At 36.5% G+C, this 13110-nt stretch overlaps 2 protein-coding genes across 2 annotated transcripts; one reads left to right on the top strand and one right to left on the bottom strand.

Annotated features, from left to right (window-relative positions):
• Window positions 1–228: 228 nt before the first annotated feature.
• Window positions 229–776, top strand: LOC116018797 (protein YLS3-like). The gene has a single exon (XM_031258794.1). The coding sequence runs from the start codon at window positions 255–257 to the stop codon at window positions 618–620; it is 366 nt and encodes a 121-aa protein (XP_031114654.1). The 5' UTR covers window positions 229–254; the 3' UTR covers window positions 621–776.
• Window positions 777–3658: 2882 nt separating this feature from the next.
• Window positions 3659–6192, bottom strand: LOC116020403 (LRR receptor-like serine/threonine-protein kinase EFR). Its single transcript, XM_031260880.1, has 2 exons — window positions 4356–6192; window positions 3659–4225 (listed from the first exon to the last, which is right to left on the bottom strand). The coding sequence occupies exons 1-2, from the start codon at window positions 6190–6192 to the stop codon at window positions 3879–3881; spliced, it is 2184 nt and encodes a 727-aa protein (XP_031116740.1). The 3' UTR covers window positions 3659–3878.
• Window positions 6193–13110: the final 6918 nt, after the last annotated feature.

Consider the following 13110-nt stretch of genomic DNA (forward strand, 5'->3'; position numbering starts at 1 on the left):
GTGTTCAGCCAATAGCATTATTGAATTGAAAACTTGAGAAAATTGGAGTTGTGAATTGAATATTCATAAAATCAAAAGTAAACTCTAATGTCACATCCCATTTCATTCCCTATATACCTCAAGCTAAGCGCCGTATCCAATTAAAAACTTGAGTATTTAATTTGTTGTGCACTTATAGTTTTAAGCCCATACATCGATCACCTCAACATTCCGATCGAGAAGAGAGAGTCTAGTTTCTTCCTTCTACGCATAACATGGCTTCCACCAAAATGCTCGCGGCGGTGCTAATGTTGACGGCCACGGCCACGGCCACCGCCACGGCCCAGTCCATCTCCTGCGCTGCGTACCTCAACTCCACAAAACCGCCCGCCTCCTGCTGCGACGCGCTCAAAGAAAGCGTGACAAAAGAGCTGAGTTGCCTCTGCAAACTCTATAAGAATCCGGAAGTGTTGAAGTCCCTGGGAGTGAACATCACTCAGGCGCTTCAGCTTCCCAAGCACTGCGGTATAAGCAACGACGTCAGCGCCTGTGACAAAGATTCCACTCCTAAATGCTGCGGTAGATTCAGAGTTTTGGTGTCTCAACTGTTGCAGCTTTTAATGGAGGTGTTTCAATTCTGAGCAGCAGCGCAGTTAGACCTCAGAGTACGTGTTGTTTGCAGAACACTGCACTGTTAGTTGTACTTGAGAATTCTGATATGAATTTGGCATATATATACACATAATATCCTGTGATTATTGAAATATTCTTTTAGCTGAAAATAAAGCTTAAGAAAAAAAAAAAACAAATTTTGATATTTATTATTGTTAGTCGTCGATATTAATTGAGGCATGGCCACCTATTTCTTATTGTTAATTGTCCATATTAATTGAGGCATGCGGTCGTTGCTTTCAAGTTTCAACACGGAGTATATTTTGATTACTGAGCATCTATTAGGCGGCCGGGGTGACAAATGGATTAAGAGGCATCCTACATCCAGCACTTGACCCATCTTATTATATATATATATATATATATATATATATATATATATAAAAGAGGCATCAAAGCTTGGAGAGATTGATTGATTAAGCTAGATCCGGCAAGAGATTGATGGAGTTAGAGACACATGGTCCAAGTAATAACTTATTGATGAATGAGTTAATACAATACTTAATTAGTACGTGAAATAATTGATATTTAATAGCTTGATTAAATGTGATTATGAATATAAAATTGTACATGTTTTAAATGTTGTTGTGATATGTATATTTGTTTTCATTTTTTTGGGTAGAAATTATAAATTAAATTTATTATTTTAAAATATATATATATATATATATATTACGTCGATTTTTAAAAAATCGACATGTTGTATAATTTTCAAAAAATTTAAAAATGATACGACATAGATTTAAATAAAAAAATGATGTTGTATCAATTTTAATTTAAAAAAATACATACAAAGTCATTTTTTAATTGGTTTGTAATTTAAATTTAAAAAAAAAAGTAAACAAAGTCATACTATATTGTTTTTTAATAAAAATTGAAGTGGTATATAATTATTAAAAAAATAAAATGGATATGACGTCGATTCTTCTAAAAAAACCGACATAATATATATTTTTTATTTTTTAAATAAGATACCACGTACGTCGATTTATTTAATAATCGACATGGTATCTCTTTTTTTTTTTTTTGTTTACTATATCTATACGACGTCAATTTTCTGATGTCGTACCATTTATTTATTACGTCAAGCAAAACTACGTTGGATAATAACCGATGCCATATACCAAAAATAACTAATGTTATAAAGATTTCTATTGTAGTAGTGCACCGTCCCAAATAAAAACTAAGGACAAATCTTAGCCATGTAAAATAAGTTATCAACGGCTATGATTAAAAGTCAAATCCGATTTTGCATAATGAACAATTCAATTCCCATAATATCTATTCAGTGGTAAATTGGTCCAAAAAAAAAATTCTAAACTTCCACTATGTTTATTGCCCATAATATCAATTAAGTGACAAATTCCCATTACTTGATGAATAAAATGATTAGCAACACATCCTATTTATACTAAATGATAAACTAATAAAGCTAAAAAGAAGGTAATCCAGGTAACCACACACTCCTCACGTATTGTTGTTGTCATATTCCTATGATAACATGCATTACACACGTACCCACTATGTTTATTGCCCATTTTTCCTAATTAACTTGGTTTAACATTATAATAATAATAATATTATTATTATAACAGTAACTACTAAATAAACCTCTTATTAGAATTCAATTCACGATATTCGATTATTATTATGATTTCTTTCTTGTTATTTAATTACTTGTTTTCTCGGTTGATTTTATTAATTCAATCTTTTAAAAAATTTTAGGACTAGATTTAAAAGCTTCTATTTCCTAGTATTTGATTAAATCACTCGTAACACCATTCTCTCTAGCAACACTTTGAAATAGTATGAGGATTACCTGTAAGTTGATGCTTCTAGGATGACTCAAATAACATTAGTGTTGAAGTTTATCATGAAGTTTTTAATAATATGTAATATTCAATTTATTTTTTATTAATTAATAATAAGTTTTGATTTTCAATTTAAATTTTAAATTCATGTATCTATTTATTATATTTAAATTAAGTCTATCATAAAAACTTAAAGTAATTATAATAATACTTATCTCACTATGACACAACAACAATATTTTTAATATTTAATCCGTGCATCACACGGATACAATACTAGTTAATGTTAAATGCTACCATCAGTTTTACATCGTGGCGGCACCAAAAAAGAAATTATTATTATGATTATTATTTTTTTTTTAAAGAACACACCACAGTACAGTGCTACTCAGTTTCAGGAGAATATGAATTGGCAAGCACTTGGTGACAAATCCTGTCAGTTTTCTTGTTGGCAATAACAAAGAAGATAAAAATTCAAAAGAAATATATTCATATGTATAATTTTTTTATAATTTTTTTCATAAATATTTACGAAAATATATATTGACCGAAATATATATATGCATAAGAATACGAAAAATTTTCACAACAAATAGGTATTCATATCATATATATTTAAGTTTAGGGTATAGTATACTTTAACAAAACATTTAACCTCTTGGTCCTCTTTAATAGGAAAACAGGACAACCATTTAAGAGTTCTTTAAAAAGATGAGTACATAATCATCCCAAATATTAAATCATGCATATTGAATTAACACAATTACACAAACGAGACAATTAAAGAAAAGAAAAGCGAACTATATATTATTACTACGTACATTATTATATTGTTAAATTGAGATGGTGTTTAAATATTTCTTTCACCACCTCCAACGAGTTGTTATATATACCATGCACTAGGGTTTACTTTCCAAGGTGAATCCTGATCTTAAATTGTGTAGTTTTAATATTGTGATTGTGAACTTTTAAAATATAAATTGTGTTTCTAAATAAAAGTACAACGGTAGAACGAAATTTGTGAATACAATACAAGATCATTAAATCTTAATCTATCAATATTGTGCAACTGCAATATTTGAAAAGAACTTGTGAATACAAAACACGGTAATTTTTCAAAAAAAAACAAACAAAACACGGTAATCAACTACATATATGTTAACATTGTGCGTACGTAGTATACAAATTGTGAATTTTTAAGAGATAAATTGTGAACATATAGTATGTAAATTGTGTATCTAAGTCAGAACAACATCATCATTCAAAACTCATGAAGTCCACATTGCAAGGAGGACCCGAGTCCACAGAATAATTTGCCTCCTCCCACGTGCAAAAATAAACTAACGCTATTAGTCCATATACATTGAAAGCACTTAATTTAATAAACAAATGTGAGTAGCATATATACCGCAAATTTTAGAAAATTGTGAGGCATTCACGTTTGATCTTGTTTAGTTTTGCCATGACAGTTTGAACATCCATCCTCTCCTCAGGAGACTCGGTTGTGCAACTCAAAGCCAACTCCAAAATAGATGATATGCATTGCAATTTTTGTCTAAATTTCAATTCTTCGAGCCTCATTAAAGTTGGGTCCACAATTTCTTCAAGAGTATGAGAAAGTGAATTAGAAACCCAACTCCTTAGACTAAGGTCTCCGGTGAACATTTCATCATTTGGCTTCCTCTTGGTAAACACTTCCATTAACATTATGCCGTAACTGTAAATATCACATTTTGTGGAGACCATCCCACTTGATCCATACTCTAACGTAGATATACAAATACAAGTCAAATTTATGATTATTATTTTTCATTTGAGAAAAAATAAAAATTATGCAAGACACTTAAAAAGAAATAAACAAAATAAAATATATAGTAGGGTAATTTTCATCACCTGGGGCAATGTATCCAATTGTGGCCATGGTTATGGTATAAGCAACCGATTCATCGTCTCCAAGTAACTTCGCAATGCCAAAGTCACTTACATGTCCCACCATATCTTCATCAATTAAAACATTAGTTGGCTTTAAATCACAATGAGCAATTGGACTTGAGTAACCATGGTGCAAATACTCTAATGCACATGCCACATCAATCATGATGTTTAGTCTTTGCATGATGTGCAAAGATTGCTGGTCAGAGTACAACCAATTGTCTAGACTACCGTTCGGCATGTACTGAAGTATGAGTGCTTTAAAATTCGTGTTAGAGCAAGCACTTATCACCTTCGTGAGATTTCTATGACGGAGATTGCGCAAAACTTCACATTCAGTAGAAAAACTCTTAAATGCATCTTCAACTTGCAAATTAAAGACCTTGACAGCAAAGAGTAACCCATTTCCAAATGTGCCCTTGTAAACAGAACCGAAGGTTCCGGCCCCTAACAAGTTATTATGACTAAATCCTTGAGTTGCTCTCTGAAGTTCATAGTATGAAATTCTCAATGGCACTATTTCTTGTAAAAAGTTAACCTCATTAGCTATGACAATTTTACTTTTGCATTTCCAAAATAAAAGTATAATCATTGAGATTCCCACTATCAACATCGCCGCAGAGATGAATACAATCCGAAGTGCTCTCCTTATTAATGGATGAGAATTAGAATAAACATTGCAAGGTGGAACATTTAGCCTGGGAGAACCACATAATTCTTCATTGGACAAAAAAGATTGATAAGTGAAATTTACAAATTGGCCTTTGTTGGGGATTTCTCCACTTAACCTATTGAAAGATACATTGAAACCTTTGAGATAGTGGAGCTTCTCTAAGGACCTTGGAATCCCTCCTGTTAGATTGTTATTTGACAAATCCAAGTATTCCAAACTAATCATGCTTCCAAAAGAATCAGGGATAGATCCTTGTAGAAGATTATTAGCTAAGGAAAAGTTTATCAAACTTTGCAAACCTCCAATGGTAGTTGGAATATAGCCAGAAAAATGATTCCTTGATAGATTGATGTATATTGCAACTTTCATGTTTGCAATCTCTGGATGTAAAGAGCCATTCAAGAAATTTGAAGACAAGTCGAGTTTCAAGACGTCCTTAAGATTCCAGAGGCTTGATGGTATGTTAAAACTCAATCTGTTAGAAGGTAGATAGATCTCTCTTAGAGAAGTAGCATTCCCCATGCACTCAGGAATAGAACCCCAAATATGATTTTCACTTAAATACAAACTATCCAAGTATTTCAAATTACAAATGCTATTCGGCAAACACCCACTTAGTTTATTGTTTGCAAGGTTCAACCTTTGAAGTTGGTTTAGACTTCTTATACCTCTGGGAACAACTCCGGTCAATTCATTTTGGGATAAGTCTAGTCCCATGAGACTACTTAAATTACCAACTTCGTTTGAAATTTTGCCCATTATATTACAACCAAATGCAATAAAGATCTCAAGGGAGTTGGAGAGATTACCAAAGGAACTTGGTAGGACAATATTCAGAGGATTATTAGATATCGCTAGTTTTCTCAAGTATCTACAATTTGCCAATGAAGTCATAAAATTGATCCCTGTAGAAGAGGATTCGCTTGTCAACCTGTTATTGAATATCAACAATTGTTCCAAAAATTGTAATTCTCCCAAAGAGTTGGGAATTGGGCCACTAAAACTGTTGATTTCGAGGTTTAAGACTTCTAGTTTAGAACAATTGGAGATATAACTTGGAATAGCTCCACTAAGGTCATTAAGATCAAGGCCAATTTCTATGATATTTTGAAGCTTATAACCCATTTTAGGGGGAAGGCTACCTGAAAGTTGATTGAACCCAAGACCTAGTCCTAGTAGGCTAGAGATATTGAATATACCCCACGGTATGGAACCGCTAAGAGAGTTGAATTGTAAAAGAAGGTACTCCAACTTTTCAAGATTGCTAGTCTCTCGAGGTATTGTACCTACCAAATTGTACAAGAAAAAGAAACACAAATTCTTTAATACATGAAAACATATTAATATATTGAAGACACTATTAAAATATGAAACCTTCCATATAAATTATTCACAGCAATATGATATACTGCTAATCACTGTTCACATTGTCTACTGTGAAATTAAAAAAAAAATCATGTAAGATTTATTATCCCTACACATCTTATCCAATCAACTGCAAATAGATCATAGTAAAATATGATAGTCATTTGTTATGGTACTAGCTAGAGAACATGCACTGTGAGAAGGTGTAAGTCCAACATAGAGTGAAGGTGTTTGTGTATAGCTGATCTTACATTTCATAAGATTATAAGAGAGATTCAAAAGCTTTCAAGAGATATTTAGTGTTCTAAGCCAAAAGAATAATCTGTATTTTAATAGTCTAACGCTATATCAAAATTATCTCTTTTTTTGAAAGGTGTTGGAAGATCATTTGAGTAAGGCGACTTGATAGCTGACCCTTTGTGAAGATTGATAAGATAGTGAAGATTAGATCGACGAGGAGCTCGTGACTTATATTTAAGGATTATCATCGGAAGAAGCAAGTAGCATTGTGTTACAACAAAATCATTCACTTTTATTTGCTCATACAATAATACTTAGTGGAATTCCCCATTGTGTTAAGGAGAAGAATAGAGTTGAGAATTCCGTGAACCACTATAAATATTTCACTCTTTTTACTTTAGGCTCTTTTTATCTATCTAACCATCCATACTACACCCACTACACTCACTCGTTCAAATTAAATTAAATCTAACTAAATACAAAACTTGGCCAAGTCTAAGGCTTCCGTGTTAGGACTCTATGTATTCGAGTCATATTGTGTGTTAGGACTCTATGTATTCGAGTCATATTGTGATTCACTATCCTACTCTCCCTATACTTGTTAGGACTCAATGTATTCGAGTCATATTGTGATTCACTATCCTACTCTCCCTATACTTCTGACATGTATATATACTCTCCCTATCTCTGTAAATCATAGTTGTCATTATTGAATACAACAATACAGTTCTAATCTGGTGTCAGTTAGCCTAGGTTTTGTGATCCAATGGTTGAAAGTTCTGCAAATTTGTCTGAGCAAACCGTCTCGGATGTGGCTGTCTCGTCTGTTACGTCGGCAATGACTTCGTTGTCGATTGCCCTTCACTTTATCAGCATCAAGTTAACCTACAAGAACTTTCTATTTTGGAAAACTTAGGTTGTTCCCTTTCTTGTTAGTCACGATTTAATTGGATTCGGTGATAGCACTTGTCCGACTTTGCCTGCTACCCTACCTCCTACTACTCCTACTTCTTTGTCGTTGCCCAACCCGGAGTTCGTTACTTGGCGCCGGCAGGATCAAGCTCTGTTGTCAATGCGTGTGTCTTCCGTTTCTGATGAAGTAATGCGCTTGGCTGTGGGATGTCACACCAGCCGAATATTATGGGATGCTATTACTCAGTCGCTAGCTTCGTTTACTCGTACCCGTACGTTGAATTTGATTGGTCAGCTTCAAATTCTCCGGCAAGGAGACATGTCTGTTTCAGATTATATTGGTCGTGCTAAGGTCATCGTGCAGGAGCTTTCCCTCCCCGGCCGACCGGTGACCCTTGACGAACAAAACTTATACGTTTTTTGAGGGTTGCGGTCGGACTTCAGGGCTTTGACGGCCTCTCTTGCCGTTCGCGGGACTCCGGTAACGCTCCAAGAGCTTGCAGATCATCTTGGTGCCTAGGAGTTCATTGATGCTGAGGAGTACGGCAATGGCGTGGGGTGCTGCTATTGGACAACACCGTGGTCATAGGCAGTCTGGTCGCGGAGGCGCTCATGGTCGAGGTGGCTCCGGTGGAGGCGGTCGTTTGATCTGCCAAATTTGTGGTCGTACTGGGTACTCGGCTGCTGCATGCTACGATAGGTTCAATGAGGTAGTAGCTCCTAGGGCTCATTTGTCCTATAATGATGTTGGCTCCCATGGTGTTAATGATTCTCAATTGTGGATTCCTGATACGGGTGCCACGACTCATGTGACTCCTGATCTTGCTGCGTTATCTGCCCCTGAGGAGTATGTTGGTACTGACACATTACATGTTGGTGATGGTATGGGTTTACCTATTAGTCATGTTGGTCATGCTTCGTTCCGTACTGCCTCTCGTTCTTTTCAATTGTCTAATATTCTTCGTGTTCCTTCAATTTCTACGCCTCTTTTATCTGTTCAAAAGTTTACTACAGATAATAATGTGTTTTTGAGTTTCACCCGTCTTTCTTTGTTGTGAAGGATATTCAAACCAATGGCATTCTGCTATGGGGCAGTAGCTTTGGCGGTCTCTATACCCTTCCAATTTCAAGCTCTAGTTCATCTCCTTCTGCATTTCTTTCAGCTTGCGCCTCTGTTTCTACGTGGCACGGTTGTCTTGGTCATCCTCATGATCATGTTCTCAGTACTATTTTACATTTTTGTTCAGTTAGTGGGTCTAAGTCTTTGTTTCGTTGTAATTCGGGTCTCTGTAGTGCTTGTCAGTTGGGCAAGTCTGCGCGTTTTCCTTTATCTCGTATTGATTCTTCTAGTTCGGATGTTTTGGAGTTGATATATACTGATATTTGGGGCCCTACTCATGTTTTATCTTCTGATGGTTATTGATATTTCGTTATTTTCGTTGATGATTGTTCTCGTTATACTTAGTACTATCCTATGAAACAGAAGTCTGATCTTTATGCTATATTTGATAAGTTTCGTGTGATGGTCGAACGATTTTTTAATCTTAAGATCAAGTCTATTTAGTCTGACTTAGGAGCTGAATATAAGAAATTGCATGCCACTCTTGCTCAGCTAGGTATTTTTCATAGACAGTCTTGTGCTTACACCATGAGCAGAATGGGCGAGTTGAGCGCAAACACAGGCACATTGTTGAAACTGCTTTAACTCTCTTGGCCCATGCATCTGTTCCCTCTAGGTTTTGGAATTATTTGTTTGAGACTGCTGTTTATCTCATTAATCGTATGCCATTTCCCACGTTGAATAATTCTAGTCCCAATTACATTCTTCATAAGTCATCGCCCTCTTATTCTTTTCTTAGGATCTTTGGGTGTCTGTGTTATCCTCATTTGCGTCCCTACAATCGTCATAAAATGTCCTTTCGGTCGTCTCCGTGTGTCTTCTTAGGTTACCCAGACTCTTTTCGGGGGTACAAGGGCATGGACTTACTGACTAACAAGGTTTACGTGTGCAGGCATGTTCGTTTTGATGAGACTAAGTTTCCTTTTGCGTAGTCTGCGGTACAGGTGGCTTCGTCTCCCTGTCCCATGCCATGGGCCGAGTCAATTTTTCCTCCACGTTCTACTGTTGCTCCTGTGGCGTGTTCTTCTTCTCAATCTGTCGAGCCCATTGCCGTGACCACCGCGGTTGCCAGACCGCGTGGCAGACCTCGTTGAAAATCTGTTCGGCCTACTACTCGCACTCATGCAATGGCTACCCGAAGTCGTTCTCAGGTTCCCCCTTCGGCTTTGACTGCTCGGGTGTGTCTCCCTAATCCGACCTGCTACTCACAAGCAGTTAAACATTCGGAATAGCGTGATGCAATGGATTAGGAGTTCAATGCTCTTCTCCAGAATTAGACATGGAGTTTGGTTCCTGCGGCTTGAGACATGAACACCATTAGTTGTAAGTGGTTTTTCGTACCAAACGAAAGGCAGATAGCTCGATTGAGAGACACAAAGCCAGACTGGTGGCCAAGGGGTTTAATCATGTGCCTGGGCAGGACTTCTTTGACAGATTCAGTCCTGTGATCAAGCCCACTACGGTCAGGTTACTTTTTTCCTTGGCTATTTTTTCTGGTTGGGCCATTCGGCAGCTTGATGTGCATAATGCCTTTCTGAATGGTCACTTGTCGAAAACTGTTTATATGAGTCAACCACGTAGTTACACTTATCCTCAGCACCCTGATCATGTTTGCTTGTTGAAGCGGTCTTTGTATGGGTTAAAACAAGCACCCAGGGCTTGGTTTAATCGTTTGCATAGTTTTCTGTTGTCTGTGGGGTTTGTAGCTTCCAAGATGGATGTCTCTCTTTTCCATTACTCAGTGGATTCTGATTTTATGTTTATACTGGTTTATGTGGATGATATTCTTATTATGGGTAGCAGTCAAGGATTGGTGTCTTCACTGTTGAGCAAGTTGTCCAATGCTTTTAAGATTAGAGATCTTGGGGAGTCTGGGTTCTCTTTGGGTATTGAGACAGTGAAATACGGTGGTGGTTTGTTAGTTTCTCAACATCGTTACATGGTTGACATCTTAAAACGTGCTGGAATGTCTGATTGTAAACCTCTTTCTACACCTATTTCTCAGTCTAGATCTGCTTCTGTTCAGGCAGATCCCTATGATGATCTTACCAGGTACAGGAGCATAGCTGGGGCCCTACAATATCTCACTGTCACCAGGCCAGATATCTCTTTTGCGGTCAACCAGCTTTGTCAGCATATGCATGCTCCTATTGACCAGCATTGGGAGCAACTAAAACAAGTATTGAGGTACGTTAAGGGCACTCTCTCCTATGGGCTTCGTATTCGGCCATCTGCGTCCATGGAGTTGCATGCGTTCTCTGATTCTGACTGGGCTGGTTGTCCTGAAGATCGCAAATCAACCAGTGGGTTTGATGTGTTTCTTGGCTCCAATCTTATTTCGTAGGTATGCAAAAAAGCAGCGAACAGTCGCCAAATCCTCTACAGAAACTGAATACAAAGCTCTTGCGGATGTGTGTGCTGAAGTTACCTAGGTTATATCTCTTCTGGGTCAGCTTCGTATCACTGGTGTCTCTGTTCCTAAGCTATGGTGTGATAACCTTGGGGCCACCTACATGTGTGCTAATCCAATTTTTCATGCTCGTACAAAGCATGTGGAAATTGATTATCACTTTGTTAGAGACAAGGTTGCTTTTGGGGAAATTTAGGTCAATTTTATTTCTACTAAAGATCAACTTGCTGATATCTTTACGAAGGCTCTTCCTGGTCTTAGATTTTTCTTTCTTAGAGACAAGCTACAAGTTGCTAGTCTGCCTTGTGCTTGACGCAAATTATATTGTGGACCATGATCATGGCTGATACTGCAGTTGTGTTGAACAGATAGTGCAGTTGTGTTGAATGGAAACTGCAGTTGCGCGGAAGAGAGACCGTTCATCCATTCAACACAACTGCAGTATCCTTTCAACACAACTACAGTATCCATTCAACACAATTGCAGTATCATTTCAACACAACTACAGTTCCAGACGGATGACACGGCCTCTATTCCGCGCAACTGCAGTTCCCTTTCAATACAACTGCAGTATCCGTTCAACACAACTGCAGTATCAGTTCAACACAACTGCAGTATCATCCATGATCCATGGTCCACAATGCATTGTGGACCATGGTCCATGGTATAACGATTGTGTGCTTGAAGGGGAGTGTTATGACTCTATGTATTCGAGTCATATTGTGATTCACTATCCTACTCTCCCTATACTTGTTAGGACTCAATGTATTCGAGTCATATTGTGATTCACTATCCTACTCTTCCTATACTTCTGACATGTGTATATACTCTCCCTATCTCTGTAAATCATAGTTGTCAATTATTCAATACAAGTATAGTTCTCATCTTCCGCTCCAAAACTTACAATCTTAAAAAATTAAAAAAAAAATTTATAAAATTTATTTAACCCTCGCCCCTTTAAAGTCTATTCAACCACAATGTGTCATTTACTTTCAATCTCTTGGCATTTAGGAGTTTTTTTTTTCTCAAACTCTCACAGAACTCTGAATTTCTCTCAAAGAAAAACCAATATTCTTTTACTCTTTTCATCCACATCTATTATGTTGACCAATTGACTCCCAGCAACGCCAGGGTAATGAAGATCATCCTCTGGAAGGAGATGGGGAATTGGGAAAAACATATCGTCCAGGAGATAGTGGACACAATCAAGAATGTGCAAGCCAAAAGAACCCTTCACTTTTGCCGGGCATTACCACTAGCTTCAGAATCCATATCTCTTACATTCTAGAATGCAAGAATGTAAACATTGCGCGGAGAGATTTCAAATTGTCAAAGAAATAGTTTATGTTTCGGGCCCAAAAGTTTGTAGGGACGAATAAGACAATTATCAATATATATTTATTTATATATAACCGAAGGGATTTGAATTTATCAAAAAATTATCCCAAAGGAAAATTGGTACGAAACCAAAAGAACAGAAAGGGAAGTCGTATGTACCACAAACTTTCCTTAAAATCGATTAACTACCTCCCAATTGTGCTAAGAGCGTTGTAGCGTCAGTCTCTCAAGATAAAATAGATTACGACTTAATTAATGTTTGAATACTCAAACAAATAAGCCTCCGTACTAACTAGAACAAACCGTGAGCACCTGAACTTTTTATCGGAAGTGTTGACAGAATTTTACGGAGGAAAATGATTGATTTCCCTAAGAGAGTGGAGAAGAAAATAAAACAAAGGTTTTGAAGTTTTCAACCCAACCCAAGCTTTTATAGGAGATGGAGAAATAAATTAAATAGCAATAAAACAATGACATACTTGAATTTAAACCCAATGTTGTGTAACCTGCGTAATTATCTCGGAATTTAACCTTTGAAGGTTACATACGTTAATTCTTAATACTAAAATTGAAATTAATTTTGAAATTAATTCATAATAAATTAGAATAAATTCATTCTAGATAGGTTACACTTGAAAGACCCTCAATGAGTTGATCT

This window comes from Ipomoea triloba, chromosome 5 (assembly GCF_003576645.1).
Source record: "Ipomoea triloba cultivar NCNSP0323 chromosome 5, ASM357664v1".
NCBI classification, from domain to species: domain Eukaryota; kingdom Viridiplantae; phylum Streptophyta; class Magnoliopsida; order Solanales; family Convolvulaceae; genus Ipomoea; species Ipomoea triloba.